Source organism: Dermacentor andersoni, chromosome 1 (genome assembly GCF_023375885.2).
Source record: "Dermacentor andersoni chromosome 1, qqDerAnde1_hic_scaffold, whole genome shotgun sequence".
NCBI lineage: Eukaryota > Metazoa > Arthropoda > Arachnida > Ixodida > Ixodidae > Dermacentor > Dermacentor andersoni.
In genome coordinates this window covers 141630427-141654999 of record NC_092814.1, presented here as the reverse complement: position 1 = coordinate 141654999, position 24573 = coordinate 141630427, and the positions used below count along the sequence as shown (strand labels likewise).

At 43.7% G+C, this 24573-nt stretch overlaps 1 protein-coding gene across 1 annotated transcript in view; it reads right to left on the bottom strand.

The window, feature by feature from the left end:
- LOC140217366 (uncharacterized) overlaps positions 1–10327 on the bottom strand; it is a 188850-nt gene extending 178523 nt beyond the window's left edge. The window contains exons 1-2 of the mRNA XM_072287913.1: positions 10184–10327; positions 9955–10013 (exon numbers count right to left, since the gene is read on the bottom strand). Coding sequence (XP_072144014.1) covers positions 9955–10013; positions 10184–10260 — 136 coding nt within the window. The 5' untranslated portion in view covers positions 10261–10327. The remainder of the gene's footprint in view (positions 1–9954; positions 10014–10183) is intronic.
- Positions 10328–24573: the final 14246 nt, after the last annotated feature.

Below are 24573 nucleotides of genomic sequence, written 5' to 3'. Positions count from 1 at the left end.
CAGGTACGCCACAGGGCTCGGTCTTATCACCGATGCTATTCAATCTGGCGCTAATCGGGCTGCCAGTCAAGCTACAAGAAATCGAGGGACTCAACCATACCTTATACGCTGACGATATCACCTTATGGGTGAGAAACGGAAGTGACGGCCAAATAGAACAAACCCTTCAAGCAGCGGTCGAAACAATCGAACGATATCTAGAGGGGACAGGGATAACCTGTTCGGCAGAGAAATCGGAGCTGTTACTGTACAGACCGACTCGCAGAGGTCGCAAACCAGGCAGCTACACGGGAGATCTCACCCATAGAGACGAGATACAGTTAAAGACGGCCGATGGGAAACCCATACCCAAGGTCGACAGGATCAGGGTATTGGGGCTCCTCATCGAAGCGAAGGGCAGCAACGGAGAAACCCTCAGAAGACTGGAAGAAACTGTAGCGCAAATCATGAGGCTAAGCGGGAGGATAGCAAACAAACAAAGCGGGATGAGAGAGGAAAACACTATCAGGTTAATCTGTACAGGCCTTCGTAGTAAGTAGAATAGTATACGTAGCGCCGTACTTGAAATGGCAGGTCGCGGAAAAGATCAAACTAGAATGCCTCATTCGGAAAATATACAAACTAGCCATAGGGCTACCGATCAGTACCAATACGGACAAGTTGCTACAATTAGGCCTCCACAACACGATAGACGAGCTCATTGAAGTGCAATGTACGGCACAATATGAACGCCTCTCTAAGACTAGAGCAGGCAGACACATCCTAGAGAGACTAGACATAGGTTACCACACACAGCATGGTGTCAAGGTGTACATCCAGAGAGAGACAAAGGAAACAATGGTAATACCCCCAATACCAAAGAACATGTACCCAGAACACAATAAGGACAGACGAGAGAACAGAGCGAAGCAGATACAAAAGAAATTCGGCAGCGACAAGGACGCAGTCTTCGTAGACGCGGCTCAATAAAGTCGCAGTAGAGGGTTTACGGCAGCCGTAATCGATAGCGAGAAATAGCGTAAGACGTGCGCGACGATACGCACCACAAGTAACGAGACAGCGGAAGAAGTAGCCAGCGTATGACATTACGAAACACTATAGGTTACAGAGGGGCACCTTCCCACGACCTCACCGAAAATTGACAAAAAAGCAGTCTGTCGCGTGGCGGCAGTTACAAACTAGGACGTATCCGAATCCTGCGCTCTTGCACATCATATATCCGGATATATATCAAACGGACAAATGCAACACATGCGAATCCAGAGCCACTCTGGAGCATATATTATGGGAATGCCGAGGAATACATAAAAATAACGAGAACGCGACCTCTAGTAACAGCCTTCGCACACGCTGGGAAGCCGCGCTGCTCAGCCCCGCCCTCGAGAATTAACTATGGGCCGTCCAGCGGGCCGAGGATGCCGCCAGGACCCACGAACTCCTGGCCGTCACCTAGGCGGGGCCTGTGGCCCTCCACACCAACTCGCAGGACACGCAATAAAGCTATTTCCTCCTCCTCCTTAATTGGTATGACAGTGCTTGACTGCTTTGTGCATTTTGTTTACGTAATATCACAAAGATCCTTATTAAGTTTATGCTGTGGTATATAGCGCATATTGCATATATTTTCCATTTCTTCATTAGTTATTTGCCTCTACCACCTGCAAATTTCGAACCCTGTAGGAATAAATAAATAAATAAATAAATAAATAAATAAACCCACGGTGATAGTCTACAAAGCCGATGGCGGCCAAAGCAGCGCACCTGGTCCATCGTGAATATGCTTTAGCAGGCCAGCAGGCATATACAGGTCGGAAGCATGTGAAATATATGGAAGAATGAAGAGTTTAAATTAGATTTAATTATTTGTGACAGGGGCATTTTAACGGATGTTCCTCTTTTCTTTTTTTTTGTTTGCGTGCACTTTCTTCGTATATCTTGAGGGCCATTGCATTTGTTTGCGTTCGTTAAATAGGATAGAGAATGATAACTGAAATACATTTACAGTACTCAACAAACACTGCGATGTCACGAAAATTCTGTTGGTCCTTTTTATTGCTTGACCTTGCTCTCTTTCACACTACAAATAATCTATGTATTGTTCGGGGATTTCACTGTCAACACTATACTGTGTGCGCTTACCGCTTATCTATAGGCTAGGTAGTGTCGTGTAATGCCACTTTCTTTCTGCCTTCGCGGCCGGCGACTATATTACGGATAATACACTTTTGCACTTCCCAGCACGTGTACAGCTTATCGATAACGACAGGATTCCTCATTGCGCCATGGCACGGTCCATAATGCCTACAGAGGCGATGTTCTCATCGGTCTAATCATCCTCATCATCAGCCTGGTTACGCCCACTGCAGGGCAAAGGACTCTCCCATACTTCTCCAACTACCCCGGTCATGTACTAATTGTGGCCATGTTGTCCCTCCAAACTTCCTAATCTCATCCGCCCAGCTAACTTTCTGCCGCCCCCTGCTGCGCTTCCCTTCCCTTGGAATCCAGTCCGTAACCCTTAATGACGATCGGTTATCTTCCCTCCTCATTACATGTGCTGCCCATGCCGATTTCTTTCTTGATTTCAACTAAGATGTCATTAACTCGCGCTTGTTCCCTCACCCAATCTGCTCTTTTCTTATCCCTCAACGTTACACCCATCATTCTTCTTTCCGTAGCTCGTTGCGTCGTCCTCAATTTAAGTACAACCCTTTTCGTAAGCCTCCAGGTTTCTGCCACGTACGTGAGTACTCGTAAGACACAGCTGTTATACACTTTTCTCTTGAGGGATAATGGCAACCTGCTGTTCCTGATCTGAGAATGCCTGCCAAACGCACCTCAGCCCTTTCTTATTCTTCTGATTATTTCAGTCTAATTATCCAGATCCGCGGTCACTACCTGCCTTAAGTAGATGTATTCCCTTACCACTTCCAGTGCCTTGCGACCTATCGTAAACTGCTGTTCTCTTCCAATACTGTTAAACATTACTTTAGTTTTCTGCAGATTAATTTTAGACCCACCCTTCTGCATTGCCTCTCCCTGTCAGTGAGCATGCATTGCAGTTGGTCCCCTGAGTTACTAAGCAAGGCAATATCATCAGCGAATCGCAAGTTACTGAGGTATTCTCCATTAACTCTTATGCCCAATTGTTCCCAATCCAGGTCTCTGAATACCTGCTGTAAACACGCTGTGAATAGCATCGGATAGATCGTATCTCCCTGCCTGACGCCTTTCTTCATTGGGATTTTGTTGCTTTCTTTATGGAGGACTATGGTGGCTGTGGAGCCGCTGTAGATATCTTTCAGTATTTTTACATACGGATCGTCTACACCCTGATTCCGTAATGCCTCCATGACTGCTGAGGTTTCGACTGAATCAAATACTTTCTCATAATCAATGAAAGCTATATATAAGGGTTGGTTATATTCTGCATATTTCTCTATCAATTGATTGATAGTGTGAATATGGTCTATTGCTGAGTAGCCTTTACGGAATCCTGACTGGTCCTTGGGTTGACATAAGTCTACGGTGTTCCTGATTCTATTTGCGATTACCTGCATCGTTCTGCATTCTAGTTATTGAGATATTTGACTGGAAAAGCAGGTGCCGGTACCGATTCGTCTACGCATATGGCAGTGGAAACTCCCAAAAAGATCCTTCAAGCCTTTTTCTTTTGTCACGCAAAGGTAAATATTTTAGCCCATTGAGAAGTCAGGACATACAATTATATGAACTTTGACAGAAATTGGATATACCAACTGCGACATCAAAATGCCTGTCGAACTCACTGTCAAACTTACAATAGACAGTGAAGGTTCTTTTATGTAAAATCGTGTGCAAAACTCAATTACTTTTTTTTGATGCCGAATTATTAATTTTCATTCGCCGCCACTGCTCTGTTTAAAGGGGTTGCTGGGGGAACATTCTGAATATGGCAACAACGCGGTGCTTGAACGGAACTGCTGGAGTCGTATGCTGTTGTTTCAAGAGGCACCGTAATTTGCCTGCAATTATTTTGCTTTTGATAATATATACTGGAAGGGCCACCATCACTTGAAAGAGCGGACATGCTTGTTCTTTACTTCGCTATTAATTCCTCGATGTGTGCCTAGTAGATTTGCGTGAATGAGTAATAGTACGAAGAACCCTAATCATTTTGTCTTGTGAAAGACCCATATACCTATTCCTATGAGTTAAAGAGAAAGAAAAGGAAACAGTCTGAAGGTCAATGAGTTAAAGCAGTTATTTGTTGCAACGAAGACCTTGCTGCAATTCTGGGCTTCGGAAAGGCTTCTTTCGACCGCATCAGTGGCATTATGCACCTTAAAATCAGCAGACAGAAGAAAAAGAAGTTAAAGAACCTCGCGTTCTTTCATTTTACTGGAACTCTCGCAGCTGCTATGGTATAGCTGAATTAAACCTGATAATACTCCAAACAAGACATATTTTAAGCTTGACTTCTCAGAACCGGTACGACTCTTTCTTCGTGGTTGAAATGGATGAAGGTTCACTAAAGTATTGCTCCTACAAAACCATGTTCTATTTCTAGTATTACCTTGACTTTTCTGTACGGTAATGCGTGCTGGAAGTAATGTCCTATAGGACATTTTCCTCGAAGCATTGTAAAATCCTTAAAAAATATACTAGCCATGTCTTGCTTGAAGTCTACCGCCACTGAGTCATGTGTGCACAAGGTAAGCATAATCTTCAGTATGCAGGTTACGCGTTTATTAGTAGCCGGTTTTCTTCGTGTTGCCGTAGCGATTGTTTCGGAACGCTTGAAAAAGTAGATCTTTTCTTCGAGTTCGCACATAGTTGCAGAAAACATTGCGAGTATAAGAAGGTCGTAGGTATTCCTTATATTCGCTCTCTGCCACATAAACTTAAGAAAGCAGGGAGTCAATAGAAGGTCAACGTTGCGTTTACGGCTGGCGATAAAGTAAGAAAGATATGCGTCACCGCGCAATGAAAACAAAAAGAAAAGAAAAAAAAAACTCTAATTCAACTGCGAGAAAAGACCTGATCGGTGTTGTGTAAACTATACCAAGAAGTTCGCAGTATGCTGAATGGGTGTACTTTACGAAGTTGCTTTTAGCTAAGGTCGCTTTTATCCGGGGCACACAGGACGTTACATCAATCAGAGATCACCTGAGCGCAAATGTTCATTGATCGGTGGAACACCATCTATCCTTTCGTTACACTGTCGTGATTGAAAGTGTACTTTTCAGACAGTATAGTTCTTTTCAGGCAAAAGAACGAGGAAATTTGAATTATGACTTAATCTTCACATATTCAGAGAGGAAGGACGTGCGTAAGTCTACCCTCGATTATCTTGCACAAAAAGCAACTGTCCTGCCTAAACATTTGTATTTCGTGAGTGGCCACACGGGTTCATAATTGTCGGGTTGGCGCTGCCTTTCCTTGAGCATGCCCAGATCAGTTTTATACCCTCTTTTCCGTCATTGCATCACCTTTCAGTAAATAGCCGGCGTCTGTCTTGTCCTTTTCGTTCCTTCCTGTGTCCGTGTTTGCACGCCTGCTTTTCGGCAACACTGGATAGTTTTGTGCTTGCTCAGACCTTGAAATTAAGTGTTTGGAAAAATTCCTGAAGAACACTTGATGAATTGCGCCGTTTTTTGAATGCACCACGGCTTCAAAAGGAGCCGCCTCTGGTAATGCTTTTCCTTCTTCAAGAGGATGGCACCAGCGGGGTAAAACTGAAGGAAACCGTTACCAGAGGCGGCCCCTTTCGAAGTTGTGGCACATTCGAAAAACGACTCGAAACATATGAAAGTAATTTTATATGAAACCATCGTGAGTTTCGCAAAGTCAAAGGCGCTGTGTACAGTAGAGTGGTTTAAGATGCCCATAGAAACGCCAACTTCTCTTACGCAAACAGAACAGTCGGTGTATAGGCATAACCTTGGCGCAACGGCATAGCGCGATGGAAACGACATTAGCGAAAATGTGCTTGTATGCGGTCGACAAGTGCAAGAGTTAATATGTTTGAGCTTCAGAAACTTGTTTATTTATTTTGAACAGAAGGAACGTAGAGACTGGCATTCAAAGTTTATTGCGAAGTTCTTTTTTTCAGCGACCAGTTCCCCCCACACCGGTCCTACTATAATAAGAGTTTATTGTTGTCGGCTTTGTTGGCAAGGAAGCCGACTAAACTGCTACTATTAGTGCTGGTACGTCGCGCCGACATTGTTTCCGGTGTAGTCGGCTGTATACCGACGACTCGACCGTTCGCTATCGTCACCGCTGCATCGGTATTAATGTTGTGCTCACTGGTTGGTCACTGGACTCGGCACGACATAGACTGTGACGCGCAAACAAAGGAGTTAACTTCGAGGCGGCAACAACTGCCGCCCTTCGCGGTAATTACCGCGAAGACCCCTCTACCTGAACCTGACTCTTACAAGTTGAAATAAATGATGAAGGGGGCCAACAATGAAGTCTACCATGAGAACAGCGTCGATCTCGGTTTCCCAGATTACCACGGAGTTGGAACATATGCGGGGGTAATGGTTCAACATAGAAGGGGGAGGCGCTGGCATGGTGCGACGTCATGGGGGGGGGGGGGATTTTGGACCGTTTCGACGATTGTGATTGGCCGAGATAGTCATCAGATTTCCTAGTCTAGTCTCCTAGGGAAGATGATGGTTTTAAAAGGGTAGACCTTTTGTGCAATGATGTAGGTGGTTGACGTGTCCACACGTACGCATGTACACACGCACACGTACACACACACACGCGCGTACATGCGCATGCGCGCACGCAGCCAAGTTGAAGTGGAGAAAAAAAGTTTTATAAGCAACGCAATCTTGAGCCTTCAGCTGCAGTTGGGGCAACTTTGTACCAAGAAAAATAAAACAGGACCAAAAAACAGGCAGTTAGCTCCCACTTTCGGCAATGTTTCGGATCACCTTGAAGGCGAGAAAAACTAACGCACGCATAAATCAATCTTAACATTTTGGTCGTGTTTTAGGGGATCTTGCGGCCGAGAAAGTAAAATAGAACAAAAACAACAGGCTGATATTGTCAAGTTGTAGTGACTGTGATGAATTGAACTGCCAGAAGCGCCAGTTAAAGATTGATCCGTTTATTGGCTTTGTGTCCAGCAAAACAATTAACACTCAAAGTACAACGATAGCGGCTAGCACAGTCGTCGGTCATCGAAATCTGAACTACAGGTCTATCCGTGTAAGGATGTATTTGTGTTTCTTCGCGACTCTGTGCAGGCGACGATAATTGACGCAGAAACGCAGATTTCCCTTCTTGTTTTTCACTGAGGTTGCATGGGACAGCTCTCAAGTCCGGACAGCTGGACGTCACCTAATAAGGCCGACTAGAATCTGCACGGAAAGGCATACAGTTCATGACCGGACGTACCCTGCGATCTTCGTTATCTGAAGGGGCGTAATCCTCCTGATGGACTTCCTGAGCCAACAAGGCGCTGTCAACGACCTAAAGACCAAGTAGAAAACGTCGTCGCAGGTGGTGTTCAAGCACGTTCAAGCACGGAGGAAAAACTCGCAGGCCATGGCGGCGAACGTCAGCAAGGAATATGGACACCACCAATATGGCGAGTAGGATTGCTAACAACTTTTGAACCTCCTTCCAGACTATTCGAGCAGGTCGGGATAGACTTTCCAACATCGCTATCCAGGATTAAGTGGATCCCTGTGGCTACCGACTACCTTACCCGCTTCGCCCAAACCCCTACCCATAGATAGTACAGCCGAAGTGGCTCAGTTCTTGATTGAAAATATCCTGCTACGACATGTCACCGAAGAACTCCTCATCACTACAGTTGGGATAGCCGGGACATGGCCCGATTTCGACAAATGTGCTGATTTTAGTGTAAGCTACGTGCATGCATGTACCAAACTTATTGAACATGGTTTTCAGCAACCTGGTTATCGCAACATGTCCCGAATTTACCTTGGGTATCCCGGAAATCTACGGATGGTCCCGGTTGTCCACATTTCCTATATTGTTTTCAGTAATTTAATACACGTGCTTGAACATATCTTAACACGAGAGCGTTAAGGGCCCCGTGTCGCAGAAAATCCGACGTCGGCGGCCAAGAAAATCACGCGCTACTGAACTAATTTAATTTCTCAAAGTAAAATGCGTGAGAAAATTCGTTAAGTACGATTTACACACAATCTACAGACATGATAGCGTCGAATTGTATTTTTCAATATAGGAGAAAACATAATTTAGTTACGCAGAAACTCAAACACAAACCCCTTTTCCAGTTGCTCTTTGAGGTCTCTCTTAGTAGGAGCGGCGCGGCCTGAGAAAGGAACCACAAAGCTCGCCCTTGTGCATAGCGTTCGTCGCCAGCGTTTCCAGGAAAACACTATGGTGAGACAAGCTTCAGTTGGATGAGTTGGACCGGCTCTGTAATGTCAATTATTTCTGATCGACGGTTCTCAAGACTGGCTGCTGGCAAATTGAAGTCGACGAAATGGATAGAGAGAAGACCGCCTTTATCATGTTGGACAGCCTCTTCAAGTTCAAGGTCATGTCGTTCGGACTTCTTCCGTCACCTCCACCAGATGTCACGTTGTAGTGACGGTGAGGAATAGAACGAGTAAAAGTGCTAGTTAAATATTATTAGGCGAATTTAATTGTGCCCACAAAAAAGTTCACCGATGATTACGATACTCCCTAATGCGAAATCTGAGCGCAGCTCGATGCGTGTTTTTATTTCGCGATATATTGGCTTGCGCGGACAATGTTTCGTGCGGCATGTTGCGAACGGAGCGAAGTGTGGGGCGACTGCCTCGCTAATCGGGAGATCGCGAGAGGCAGTGCGTGGGAGACGCGTGGGTGCAATTCACAGCAGCAGCCTCAGACAGATCTCCGCTCATGCAGCGCTTTATTTCCACTAGCTCGCCGCATGCCTTATCGATGGCGTCATCAGTGAACAGACGACGCGCGCTACTCTGGCGCCATCTGGTAGCGATCGTCGCCGCAGAACACGTATTGCGCGACACTATGGTTTTCTTCTCACTCTTTCGCCACACCTTCCACCTCTGCTTTCCGCCTCATGGTCCCGCTGCACCCTCCTCTAAAGCTTTCCTCCTTGCGCTCTCTTCGTTATCGCTGCATCTCATCCCCCGCTGCGTTCGCTCTTTCATCCTTCGCTTTGCTCGTTCGCTGGGTTGCGCCGAGGGATTCCGAGGTACGCGAAAGACGCCGACGCTCAACGCAGGAACGGGCGCCTAAGAGCTGCGCTCTAAAAGAAGCAAGACTCAAAGCACAACGATAGCGGAGAGATTCGTCGGTCGTCGTAATCTCATCTACGGGTCAAATGCATCGGCTGTTGATACAGGACTCATGGTAAATTCCAGTGTAATGGCTGGTGCTCGCGTACGTTCTAGAATGCACACCACTATTCGCGTCGCGCACGCAATCTCATTAGTCAAGGTTATTTCACTATAGAATCGGTGATGAGATTCGAGAAAGTTCCGATGCATGAAAGTGCATCTCGGACCAACGATAACATTAAAATCGTTGTTAGCCGTTGAAAAGTCGTCACTGGAAAACGAAGATCAACGTACAGATGTCAATATTATGGTTACAAGAGGAAAAGTGGAGCTGTGCAGGTCAAGTAATGCGCAGAACAGATAACCAGCGGTCTGTCAAAATAAAGAAATAGGTGTCAGGAGAGAGAAATGCAGTTTAGTTGAAGACGTGAAAGATTGAGGTCGAGGTTTAAGAGGGAAGTTTACAGGTGTAGAATTGAGTAGGGCATATGCGAAGAAAGGGCTAATTGCTGGAAAGTGCTTTCGTTCAGCGGCGGACTCAGATTGGCTGACGAAAACATTGGCAACGACAACAACGCTAGTCATTTTAGTACACACGCGGTTTTATCATCACGAGTGTAATAAAACGACCATGACGTACACTGCGATGTAGAATAAAAGGGCCACACACCTTGTCGCTTGTAGTGATGCTTGTTTGTTGATGCCGATATCTGAAGTGTTCCAAACTTCCTGAAGTAGCGGAAAAAAGGAATTGTTGCCGGGGAGCACGAACAAATTCTTAAGTCCCATACGAAAGTAATCGAATAGCCGAATTTTGACTGCGTCTGTAACAGTGGTCTAGCGCACTCTAATACAGCGTGCAAGTCGATTCCATAGCCTTAAGATAGAGGAATACTCACCAGTCTTGATGTGCCGGTGTTATATAGCAGGTGATATACATATAGTGATATGCCGTTGATAGACAGCGACCGATCATGTAGCTAGTAGATATCTCGAGATAAGTGCTGCTTGGAAAACTGGCACAGTCGATACGCTGTATCGGAATAGCGCGCGGACATTTTTAATGCTTAGCTTTGTGTCTTTTACTGATACAGTTGCCCTACATACAACCTCTTTTTGTACTTGTTATTTTCGTGAGAGTTTCTTTTTGTTCTATTTTTGCATGTGTGGAAAGAAAAAGCGTACAGAAACGATATTGGTCACAGCTGCTTCTTTTGTGTGCTCCGCCTTCTTTTCGCCGTTAACTTTACGTTACCATGGCAACACTTCTGAGTGTTATTGTTGCTTCCCCCCGATTGCCTATCTTCTTTTCACCACGCGTGACATCTTTTTTAATCCAGTCGGTTGTGCCAGCGTTGAGTACGTTTGAGGTTCTTCGTAAAAGTACCCGCCAATTCAATGCCTTTGTTGGAGCGAGGATTCATAGCTTACGAGTTCACTGAATGAGGGGCCTGCTGTTGTAGTACATAAATTAGAGCTATAGAAGAATGCTGCCAGGGCTTAAAACGATTGGACAAAATAGGGAGTGGTACGGAACAACTGCGGGATAACTATAGTGCGTACTAAAATATACACGCTTCTTGTTCTGCAGAGGCACGAGAAATAATTCATTTAATTCGAAGCAGCTGCTTTCCTGGCCCCTCCCCTCACCCACAGACACAACAAGTTAATGAAGCTAGGTGATGGCTAATGGCTAGAACAGCAATAGTTTGGGCAATAAATAGTATTTATTGGGTGGTGCTTCTACTTATCAATATATTCAAAAATAAAGGCGGCGTTAAGTGCTATCATGCTGCAATTTAATGTGAGGTGAGGCCGTGCACACAAACGCTAGCGCCAGTAATTACTTTTCTCTAAGTGCTTCATTCAGTTCCTCGGTTCCTGCGACTCACGAGCCAGCGTGAAAGCATCTGCGCTACCAACTCGTTCAATCGGAGCATGCACACTGCTATGTGGCCAGCGGTTTAGCAACTTCAACGGACAAGCGCCGAAAGTAGGGCTCTCATTAGGGCAACAACTCAGTGCTATAGTTACGTCTGGGCCCCGGGCACCCAGCAAGCAAGCTTGAGAACTTTTTTTTACAGAATGCAATTCGGAGTTGGGAATGCTCTGCGGTTTGTGCATTAAACCTGCTAGGTGAGCTCACCGATGTGTTCGGTGAACTGCATACGTGAGGGCATCTAACATGTGCTATGCTATTGCCCACGCGGTGACACCGAGTCGTCACAAGCAAACCAAGGTAACGGTGGGCTGTAAACATTCTGGTTGGCTTTGGATTACTGATGGTTCTTTTTGAACTTGGGTGGGGGGGGGGGGGCGGCGCCGGTGCAGGAATAGTGTGACTCCTGAAGCCCATAGTGCCATCTGCACACCCTCGCATCTTTGTATGTGTGTGTGTTCCAAGGAGGGAATGCTGGCGCGCGTGTCAGTTTACACTAACAGACGACCTTTGAGCTCTACCGACGTGTGGGTGGTTTCTTCTGGTCTCGCACTAAATTGAGTGAGAATAATAGGCCTTACAAACAACTTGCATGCACAAAGAGAATCGAACAAATTTCGCATCTTACAGCCGTGGATGGTGAAGACTAGCAGAACATCTGACGACCTTGTGATAACGTTTACTAGTCCGCAGTGACGCCTTAACTTTTAAGATTACCTGCAATTTAAGTTTTAACTTGCTTTTTCTTATATAGCGAAGAACTGTTCATAAACAGCCTTGCGAAAGTTTCCATCCCTGTCCTGTTTATGAGAAAACAAACGTCATCACGATGATTAAATGAAAGTGCGAATGTTGAAGAAGACAAGACAACGCTGTGCGACGCTCTAGCTGGTTGCACCCCATTACAAAATTATATAAACTCCTTACAGGGGAATAGGAGCAAAACATTTACAGCGGCACAAAAAGAAAAAAAAGAGAAAGAGCTAAAGTCAAATATTCGAGAAATTTAAGCACAAATAAACAAGTGTCGCTATAGAACGTATATTCCGCATACGTGCGTTCTTCGCATCTGGATGTTCGTAGAGGGCTGGATTCCTATAAAAAAATTCTTACTCTCCAGAGACTATATATTTACTTATTTATTAGAACATACTGCTAGCCTTACATTTGAGGCTCTTGTTCATATCTATGTATGATATATCTAAGGCAGTAACAAAAACAGGTCGTATGGCAAATTATTTTCACTCGCTATATAAGGAAATCTACTATTTACTGGATTAATATCGACGTTTTTTTTCAATCTTCGCTGTAGAACATAATATTACTGTTCTGCCCGCAATGTGAAGCAGTGACGCGGTAGCTACCGCAATAATATTATGCGCATTCAGTCTCGCACTGTTTTGCTCGGTATCGATTGGAGAAATATTCGCTGATGTGCGGGAGTGGTATCCTTTTGAGTAAAAGAAGTGCGAGTGATATTCGTTTGTGAAAGTGGTGCTCCTAAAAGTAGTGCAGAAATGGAGATACTATATGGCTTTCTATTCCTCCTCTTTCCTACCTGCCGTTCCCCCCCCCCCCCCCTCCTACCTCTGACTTCGTTTAATTTCTTCCACCTCAGCGCTGGTTTGTGACGAATGGACGTCCCAGCACCATAAAGTTCTGGGTTCTTCGAACGCTCCTGGAAAGAAGACTTCAGAGTATTGGTGCAACACAGTGTTTACAACGTTGCAGCCCAGCTGCTGGTGGCAGGCAACTTTAGTGCGGACGGAATTGGCGACGTCAAGACGTTGGTCAGAGATCTTGAAGCAAAGCTTTCTTTGCCTCTTCTGACTTTCCGCGCGCTGCTGCTGCGTTGTGGTCCAGCTCGCGCGTGCCGCTGGGATGCTTGCAACACCCCCAGACGGCGCTCGCCTCCGCGCATCCTTCCATCCATCTATCCCGGCCGGCGCCACCGCGGCAGCGTTCCACAGTTTGAGCGTATGACACGCCCTGTGCTTGCTTTTCTATGCGACAAAAGTGGAGGTGCTGGGCTGTTAAAGCGTAAACATTACAATCACCTATAGCCTGAAGAGAGTGCTTGGAGCTGACATCTCTGCCGGTTGCCGTGGTGGTGAAGGAGGCTGCGCTGTCGCGTCCGTGTGTGAAACGTATGACGCTCCTTTCCAGCAGCCAAACGCGTAAGAGCAGCCTCCTTGCTGACTAGCCGTTGTTGAGGAAATGATCCTCCGCACACTTCTGCCACGATGCGATCTGCCATGTGAGGCAATGATAATGTTCAACCGACTCAGAGATTATGAACAATGACGGACAACAACACGTCAAGCAAACACGTCTCTCTGCATCTTCTGTGGACTACGCATACAAACAGCAGTGGTGCACGCAAGGTAACGTTTAACATCAACTCACTACTCGCGTATTGGACAAAACACTGAAAAAATTTCCCATTCGCCGCCAACAACACCGCTAATTATTATCACACACACACACACACACACACACACACACACACACACACACACACACACACACACACACACACACACACACACACACACACACACACACACACACACACACACACACACACACACACACACACGCGCACACACGCACGCACGCATACACACACACACACACACACACACACACACACACACACACACACACACACACACACACACACACACACACACACACACACAGGAAATAGGACTCTCATCATACCGCGCTCTGCCCTTTACAGAGCGCCATCCAGATATTCAATTTCCTTTTTTTTTTGAGCGCGCCGCTGGAGGCGTAGTTACGCAATGATGTTTTTCATGATAGATTTCATATGCTTCGGTCACTTCGCGTGTCAGCTTGTCCTTCTTTGAATCACTGTAGACTCCCCACAGACCGCTTTACAAGTACAACTTCTACATCGTAATGACAGGTGGCCCGATACGACACTCTTTGAACGGATCCCAAGATATATGGATGCATTTTGCGTTGGATTCGTATATATTTTATTGATGTATGTTTTCCCACACCATTATACTGCATTACGTTCCGAAATGATCACTTGTACTTTGTTCTTAATCATTTTAAGAGAATGTGTTTGCCTCCTGCAGTGATTTACTGGTTTGCGCCACAGCGCACAAGACCAGCAACGAGATGGTCAGACCAGCAACGAGCAACCAGGAAGAAAAGGCAAGGAGGCCAATGACAAGGAGGTCAATGAGAAAGGCTCCACCTAAATGAAGAGCATGTATTGCGCGAACAGTACAAAAAGCAGTTTCCTTGCCGTGTCCACTGAGTGCTTCGAAATTTAATATCACTTAATTACAGTTTCATAGATGCTCATCGAATAAGTCAACACTTCATAGCAATAAGTAAATCACTGCGCATGAGAAAATTTGAATTGGGAAAACTGCTCGTCGCATGCTGCCGGCAGCATTACATCCGCTTGTTATCTGTGATCTGTTGCTACTGAAAGTTGCACAGATCGTCCCGAATTTTCATTTTGCAAGTCGCGCATTTAGCGTGACACCAGTGTGCACAAAACTCATACAACATACTTGACCGCAGGTGGGCCCGTGGGCCATTGTCGGCCGCACACGGGGCCCGCGTTGACTCCACTTTCTGTGCGGCGCAATATCTAGAACAGGTTTGCTCATGTAGGCGTGGATCACTCGTAAAATAATTTGTTGCAGTAACCGATAAGCCTAGATTACGTTAGAAAATTTCTCGCGTTACTTTTAACGCCCCCCCCCCCCCCCACCCCTACACGCACACACACTAGCCTGCGCGTACAGACACGTACACATAGACCCCACCCCCGCCAACACCATCTAAACCAGCCGGACAACAAAAGAAAACTTTGTTCGGCTTGTTTAGATGGTGTTGTCGCGGGTGCAAATATGCAAGTTGCTTGCGTATTTGTACTGTGTACTGGTGTGGGAGCAGGATTGGGATGCTGCTTGTTATAGCCTCTTTCGATCAGGACGCTGTAATGTTTTGTTATGTTGCTGTATTACATGTTTTGCCCGTTTCTTTATTTTCGTACGCATACATATGAAATGCACTGACGTAGCACATTGTAAGAAGGAAGCCGGTGTTTGTTTTAGTCAATGTATGCAGCGAAAGTTGGAAGAACGGCCCCTGCACTCCGGCCTTGGAAATTGGAAACACACACACGTGATTCCTTTTCAAATCACAAAAGTGTAATGAAATGTCGGACAAAATGAAGTTTAGGCTTTCTATATTTGTATCAATACCAGAAGACAAATTAAACTCGGATGTCGGTGAAACGCATCATCAGAAACGCAATAACGCATAGCGTTCTCGCTGCGCAGCTGTGTGCAAGTTCTTAGGATACGCTAATATGGACGGAGAGTAACCGTCAGGAATCACGAAGAATCATGTAGAATCAAGAAGCAGAATCATGTACATCATGCTGCCCCGTCTAAACCGGATCTTGACGAAGCCATTGAATGTCGAAGCTTCCAGGGGCTGATATGATGCGATGGTGGAGACCATATATTGTGGCAAGGGCAATTGTTCACTGCCAGGCTAACTATAAAATAGATTCAGCGAGCACTATATTAAGGCACAATACTGTCGTGACAAGTTTTGCATTGCTAAAGAGCTGCGCACGAGGTAGCCAGTGCAGGTTCATGAAGGAGTTCGGATATCTCATTTTGCCGCAACGAATCACTACCAGAAAGAAGACCGGTAATACCTTGTCGTGTGTCGCCCCTCGTGAATCCCTTTCTAGTAAATGTTCCCTAGCCCAACGGCCTATAAAGTGAGCATGTACCAAAGGTATTAATGGGTCTTGAAGAACGTAGTAAGAAAGCGGCCCGCGACCCCTGCCGACCCCTAAACCAAGAGTGGGTGGGAAGGGGTTCCTCAGGACCCAATAAAGTTCTTTCCTCCTCCTTGAGAAATGAATAGAAGAATGTTTCCTAAAAAACAGCAGCACAGCTTAATAAACACCCTGAAGTTAGCGAAAATATAGAGATCCTTTTCACAACTCTAGTCACTGTTCGTTAATTAGGGTTTAATGGCGCAAAAGCGACTAAGGCCATGCTGCGCCAGCGACACGATATTAGGAAATCAAATGTTAAGGCAACGAAAGCTGCGTTACCTTATAGCTTGTGCAATAAACCGGTTTCATCTAAAAAGTTAAAGTCAGTGAAAGGCACTAGCCGATCATCTCACAATATGAGGCGGGGTGTAAAGGCATGTGTAAGTTATACAGATTCTGGAAAAGCTTCCGTCTCTGTGTTTCAATATGCGGACATGTCATAATAATGTGCATTACTGTAAGCGGTTCAGGGCACTTCTAACAAGTTGGCGGGTTTTCTTTTAGAAGTAAAAAAATTGTGTGTCAGGTGTGTATGCTCAATTCGAAGTCGACATAAGATCACCTCATAGAAGCGTTGCTGGTGACCGCACGACTTCCACTCGACAAGCAGGGGTTTCGTTGCGTTAACTTATTTGTGCCAGAATCCCATTCTAGTTGCCACTTTGATGCCAGAGCCTTGCGAATCGCTAGGATACTGTCTTTGTATGGAAGCGTTGTGGCGTTATGACTTTGTGCTCTGTCATGGACGCGCATATATCTGCTGCTTCATTCATTGGTATCCCAACATGGCTTGGGACCCAACAGAATCGTATGGTTCTTGCGTATTTATTATAGACCACCATGTTTAGGATATCGCCAAGCAGAGATTTCTTCTTCTTCTTTCTTTATTAGAACATAAAACGTACAGTGAAATATTTTCTTTAAAAGCGGAGTTTATGTTTAGATTTCTGAGTGCACTTTAGCGAGTCAGTATAAATGAGAGCATTCTTCTGCCTTTGGAAGGTATTCTTTTACTGTCGTCCATATCGCATAAACTTTGGCGGTAAAGACTGAAGCAAAATGATTTATCCGAATGCTATTTTCCCAATTTTTCGTTACGGTTCCGACACCCACGTATTCTTCTGTTTTAGAACCATCTGTGTAAAATTCTGCCTGATTGTTATATTTGTCTTGAATTGCGCGGAACTCTTGCATGATGTATTCTTGTGGGGTGTCTTCTTTATTTAGATGTGTTAGTGCCCAGTCACATAGCTATGCAAAATTGCACCATAGGGCTAGTCTATCAGCAACCTGCAGGGCCTCATGAGGAATGTCTTAAGTCTGACAGTATTCCTAGTGTTGTAAGATAAGTGGCCGAATCAAGTTCGGTTTGTTTGTGTAGTGTACCCGTGATTTTTATTTTGTTAGGATGTTGTAGAGCATATGTTGTGGTAATGAGCGAATTCTCAGTACATAGGAAAGTGTAAGTAGTGCTCTGTGGTGCTGTAAGGAAGGCTCATTGCAGTCAACGTGTAAACTTTGGACAGGCGGTATTCTGTAGGCACTGCTCGCCAGTCGTAGGCCGAAATTATGAATTCGATCAAGTCGTTTAACGTAGGATTGTCTAGGTTGACCATAAACTATACTATCGTAGTTCAGAATGATACGCACAAGCGACCGGTATATACGTAGTAGGCATGTTTGGTCAGATCCCCAGTGCTTGCGCGATCATACTTTGAGAATATTTAGTGCTTTATTTGCCCTAATTTTTGTTGTGGTATTGTGGGTCAGGAATTTCATGTTTTGTGTCAAAAGTTGCGCCTAAAAATTAGTAGTCTTCTTTGACTGGCAGCGTTGTACTATCCAACGTCATAACTAGACTGCAGTGTATGTTTATTTATTTAGTACCCACAGCGCCTATGCAGGCATTGCAGTGGGGGGCTACCGAAGAAAAACAAGCATACAAATTGCAGGTTTCAATCAATTCGTGTAAGTGAAAAACAGATTATTATACGCCGACACAAAAGCAGACAGCCACGTTGCACGCAGCTGTGTCGGACGCGCAGGCACGTTGCAGATGTCACATGTGAAAAAATAAGTACATCAAGCACAATGATTACAAAAATTCATAATGAAAAGGCAAAGAGCAAAGCGAACAATAAATTGAAAAAGAAAACGCGGTTATGAAGATAGAGTACAACAAGGTCATAAAAGAGGCACTAAAAGAAAAGAATGTAATCTGCAACTGGGATTCTTTATAGGTCATGGTGATTGTTAGACGTACACGCGATATTTATCAAGCCTTAGTGATCAAACGATTCTATCTTTTTTGATGCAGAAAAGAACAACTGAGGAAGAAAGTCGGTTCCATTGACTTATGGTTCTTGGGAAAAAAAGAGCTTCTAAAGCCTGATGTATTAAATTTGTATTTTCTTATCTTCTGTTCATAATATTTGCGTGCTGATGTGTAGTGATGATGGTTTATGTACACGTCACAGAGAATTCGAGCATTAGAATGATATATGCTGTCTAAATGTTTCAGCCGAAACGACGCTCTTCGGTGCTGCAGAGATTGCCATTTGAGCATTGCCTTAGATTTAGTTGCCCTAAACTGCCTGTCATACATTGGTATATCAAGTGCTACCTTGCCGCTATGGATTGAAAATTTTCTAGTCTTTCTTTGTTAGTTACCGATGAAGGGTCCCACACAGAGCATGCGTATTCCAGCGCAGATTTTACATATGATTTATATAGTAACTCCCGGGTTTGTTGTGGAAACACACGTGCATTTCGTCGTCGTAAAAATACCAAGTTCTGACAAGCTTTGCCTGCGGTATAATCCACACGCCGATTCCATGATAGAGAGGGGCAAAAATAAACGCCTACGTATGTATATTCAGGAAAACCACGGGGAATGCTGGAGATGGAAATTCAAGACGATGAGCAAAACGTGAACAAGGTGAAAGCAGGAGCCAACGTTTCGACAAGTGGAATTGCCTTCTTCAAGGCGACGTATGCTTTCCTCGCCACAGTATATATAGGTGGGGTTCTTCTAAAGGGGAGAGGGTGTAAGACGGGAGGGTGCGGCAACGAGGGATGGTGTGTTAGCGTGTCGAATTTTTTTTCAATCAATCAATCAATATTTATTTTTGACAAAACAAATACAAGATGGGTATAAGTACACATTCGGAGGTCCCGAAGTAACAACTGTCGGGGGGACCTCCTAACAAAACATGAAAAGGGGATAGTAAGATCGTGGCAAACAGTGAGTCAATGTCATATATTATACAGTTTCTACATCGGAAATAAACGATAAGATAGGAAAAAAATCTGTTAGCAATATCACAGGTATATTCACATAGTTAAAAAGAAGAAAAATAATTGAATAAATCTTAAAAATAACATGCAACAATTCAAACGAGGATAAATGGCACGTAAAGCTAACAACGAGGAGAAGTATCAATTAAGGCAAAATTTAGTAACACGGTAATTGAAAAGTACATTGCGTAATGTTAGAGTGAACAACATACTAATTAATTCAAGGTTTGTTAAGTTATGCTACGCGTCAGTTAAAGTGTTCATGAAATGCTCCTTCGTTCTACGCTTGAATGATAATAATGTAGATGTCTTCATGTCAGATGGTATAGAATTCCAAACAGAAATGCCTGAAAACGCGACGGTAAATTTCCCATAGTTAGTTCTTGCTTTTGGAAGAAGAAGATTGAGTTGAGCTGAAAATCTTGTGTTGTTATAATTGATAAGGCTAGAGCGATTAAAACCTGGAATATTAAACTCGGTATTTATAAGACGAAACATAAGTAGCGACAGCTTATGATTGAATAACATGCGTAAAGGTAAAACATTTAGGGAACGGAATATTGGAGCAGAGGGATATGTATGCGATTGGAATGCAATTAATCGTAATGCCTGCTTTTGCAAAACTTCTAACTGATGAAGATGTGTGGTATATGTATTACCCCAAGATGACAGGCAGTATGAGAGATGACTGTGTATATACGCGTAATATAAAGACATGAGAATGGTTTGCTGGAAAAAAGCGCGAGTTTTTATTATGATGTGAATACCAAATGAGATTTTTTGAATAAGTGATTGAATATGGCACTGGAACTTTAGGTTTTCATCTAGTACTACACCAAGAAATTTAGTAGACGTGGATCTTGCAAATACATTATTATTTAGAGACACTACAATAGAGTCAATGTGCAAAGATTTAGAAGAATGGAATACCATAAATGTTGTCTTAGATGGGTTGATGGTTAGCTTGTTTTTTACACACCATGAATGAACATTCGTTAGGTCGGCGTTAAGTTTATCCTGCAATGCAAATAAATTTTTATCAGATGCGAAAATGGTGGTGTCATCAGCGTAAAGAGGGCAGTGCGCATGTGTTAATATTTCTGGCAAGTCATTAATGAATATGAGAAATAAAAGTGGCCCAAGTATTGATCCCTGAGGGACACCTGTATTTACAGTTTTTGATGAGGATAAGACACCATTAAGTTCGACTATATATTGTCGGTCAATTAGGTAGTTGCGAATTATTTGTAAAGGCGGTCCAGAAATGCCATATGATTCAAGTTTACTTAAAAGAATACGATGGTTAATTGTATCAAACGCCTTGGTGAAATCAATAAAGAGAGCACCAACTAAGAGGCCTTGATCGATGGCTAATTTGACCCTCTCAGTAAATGTAATAAGCGCTAATTCAGTTGAAAAATTGTCACGAAAACCAAATTGATCAGGAGTTAAAAGATTAAATTTGGATAAGTATTTAGTTAAGCGATTATGTATAAGTTTTTCAATGACCTTACTAAAGAAAGACAAAATGCAGATAGGACGATAATTGCTCGTGCACTTATGGTCACCTTTTTTAAATACTGGGATTATTTTACCTGTCTTGAGGCGATTAGGAAAGTTGCCATCTATAAATAGTCTATTTACTATATGTGCTAACGCAAGTGAGATTTCGTTAGACACAAGCTTAATACTAGAGGGGCGTATCAAGTCGAGGCCCGGACCGGTTGTTTTAAGAGAATTGATAATGTTACATACTTCCAGCGGTGTTGTGGGGAACAGGTAAAATGAATGGGAACAGCGCGGAAAACTAAGCAACGTTGAATCAGGCTGACTACCGTCTGCAATACTAAAACGGTCACTGAAAACATTAGCTATGTCTTGAGGGTCAGTAATATTAGCAGAATTGTGGTTCATACACGATATGCGATTTTTAGTTGTACTGATGTTTAAGAATTCTTTAATAACCTGCCAGTTTCGTCTGGTATCACTTCCATTTTTTCTAATTTTATTTTCGTCGTAATTACGCTTGACATTTTTTAAAGTGGCTGTTAGAACATTTGAATATGTGTGGAAGCGCAATCGCAACGCATTATTGAATGGCTGGACTTTAAGTTTCTTACGAAGATTATCTCTTTTTTTAATGGACCGCAATAAAGAATCACTAATCCAAGGCTTTCTTGGCGAGCTAAACCACCGCGTCACCGTAGTGTTACTTGTACATAAGCTAGAGCATTCAGATATTTTTGCAAAAATACATTCAAAAGCCCTTTCACCACATTGCTCTTCAAGCACGTCAGCCCAGTCAATTGCACGAATCATACCAGTGAATTTATTAGAATCAAAGAAAGTCCTGACATATTTTGCTGGTTGAGAAGGCGTTACGGAACCTATGCAAAAAAATATAGGGTAATGGTCTGTTACGGCATATTCCACTATTCCAGCTGTGCTAAGATCAGTAGGTATGCTAGACAGTACATGGTCAATTAAAGTATTAGGTCCGCCTATTTCACACCTCGTTGGAGCTGTAATTTGTGAGGAGAGACCGCAGCTAAGATAAGTACGTAAGTACTCAGAGCAACATTGACTGTCAGGGCTGATAATGTTGATGTTAATGTCGCCACATATCACAATATCCTTGTTTTCATCAGGGATTGTGTTTAGTAACTGCTCAAATTCTTTACAAAATTCGATGTAAGAGGAAGAAGGTGAGCGATAAATGCATGCAATTATGATGTTACGTTTGGTAGGCAGCTGCAGGTTATTACTCTCTACTTCTAGCCATACTGATTCACAGAGGCAATGACGAAAAAAAAGATCATGGCGACGTTTATATGACAATGAAGATTTTACTAAAATGGCCGAACCGCCACTACGATAACCTTCACGATGACAATATTCAGGAGTGTAACCTGAAAGACCGTATAGATTCCCGTCATGAGATGATAACCACGTTTCAGATAAGCATACGAAAGAGAACGCATGATCAAGACTGCAAAGAAGAGCGATGAGATCATCGTGATGCCTACGAATACTGCGGATGTTCCAATGTATTAAGGATAAAGTGGGTTGTTTTTCCTCAATGAGAGCTTTCGCTTCGTCAAGAGTAAAAACTGAGTCAGCCATGATGAATTAGACGTTAGTGCAAGCAAGGAAGAACTTATTTGAAGATTGACAGATCATTTACACTACATATGCGATGAACACGGCTGTTTTCCGACTTTCTTGCCTTAATGGCACAGTTATCGGTCCATAGAAATTTCCATCCTTTAGACTTCTTGAGCTCTAGCGCCTGCGCAAAAAGCCGCTTATTATCGGGTGTGAGGTGATCATTAACAAAAATGGAAGTGGGTGGTTTATGTGATAGCCCTACTGTAGTTGTTGTGAGTCTTGCTTTACGCGCTTTGGAAGCAAAGTCAGCCTTCTTTGTTCGTGAGCAGAACCGCGCGATAATGTTGGTTCCTTGTTTGGCAGGCACGCGGTGAACAATGTCAATGTCACCAGCAGCGACAGGGCACCCAATCTTGTTACCCAAAGCCTGGATAATTGTTAGGCAGCTTTCTCCTTCAGTCTTTGGAATACCTTTAATTTCTACGTTATTTTGCCTGGAATACTGCTCAAGGTCAGCTACTCGTTGTGAAAGGCTTTTGTTACTATCAATCAAAGACTTGTTATCGTCTCTCAAGGATTTGTTTTCTTGGAGAAGGTTGTCATTTCTTGCCTTCACAGATTCGTACAATTCATTAAACACACTGAGACTTTGACGCATTTCTGCGACTTCAGAACGGAGAATCTCAAGTTCTTTCGCTAACTCGGAATTAGTGGGCATCTTGTAGAATTACGCAGATAAACGCAAAAAGCAAAGAGCAGCAATTCAGAGTAAAGGTATGCTGTGCACAAGGCCAAGGCACCCCCCCCCCCCCCGGACTGTCGACGTACGCGTGTTAGCCGGCGTGTCAAGGCCGTCTGACACGCCGGCTGAAAAAAAAAGAGGAAAGGAAATTGAAAAAAAAAGGCGGGGGCTACGCCAAGAAATCAAACTAAGCGTTGTCGCCTATAGCTTGCAATTTAGCATAGCGAATAGATTCTAAAGCTCCCTTTGAAACGTTTATGCCTATTGGTTGCAATGTATTGAAGTTATGGATAAGGTATGATTCTCTGTATTGTCTTTCTCGTTCAGAACGGAAATTAGACTGTAAGATGTAGAGTTTAAGTTCATTTAAATTCACTTAAGTTTAAGTTAACTTTAAGCTGTAGCAGTGAAATGACACAATTCTCTAGCTGTACCAATTGGTGGCCAGTAAAATGAGCAGACTGATAGCAATTTGCCGTTCGAGAGTTTCAGCTGACACCAAAGAGCTTCGCTCGTATCCTCTATAAGAATTACGCGTGTAGAAGGAATGCGCTGGTCCATACCAAGATAAATACACCACCTCAGTGACAATTCCTATCCTTTCTATAACATGTTATCAGGAAATATTTCAGAGCTCGCTACGTCTTCATCGAGCCATGATTCGGTGCCAATAACTACACTTGGTTTGACCATGCGCCCTAATTTATTGAAAACAAACTGTTTTTTATGCTCCTACAGTTCACTTCCGGAAAAGAAAGTGAAGTCGATAAGGACTTATTGGGTCATTTACACCTCACAACCTTGTCTGAAATATCATCGTAGGTGTACTTGATGCTTCTATGTAAAGGATGTCATGCTTTAATTGCACATGTGCGTCCTTGCTTTTATGTTGCTGCGCAAACCGCCGCAGATTTCGCCTTCGCTTGCGCACTGGCTTGGAAAAGTCTGCGAACATACTGATACCTGTATCTTTCAAATTCTTGGCCTTTACTAAAATCAAGTGTTTTTCTTTTAGAGACTCAAATGCTGCGATCAAGGGTCGCGTTCTTCCTTTTCGAAATTTTCCAAGTAGGTGGGATTTTTCGATCAATTTGGGGTTAACTTGTAATTTTCTTTAGCATACTTCCTTCAAAAGCAATTCAGATGATGACCAAGATTCGCGAACATTTGTATCAGGTATGCCGTAGAACACGAGCTTGTGCGGCCTACTACAATTTTCAAGATCATTAATCTTATTTTGGAGCAGCTGTATCACGCCGTGCTGTGCATCATAGTGTGCGGTACACTCCGTAAGGGCGGATTGTAAGTTTGCCAATACTGACATTTTTCCTTCAATTGACGACACCCGTGAAGT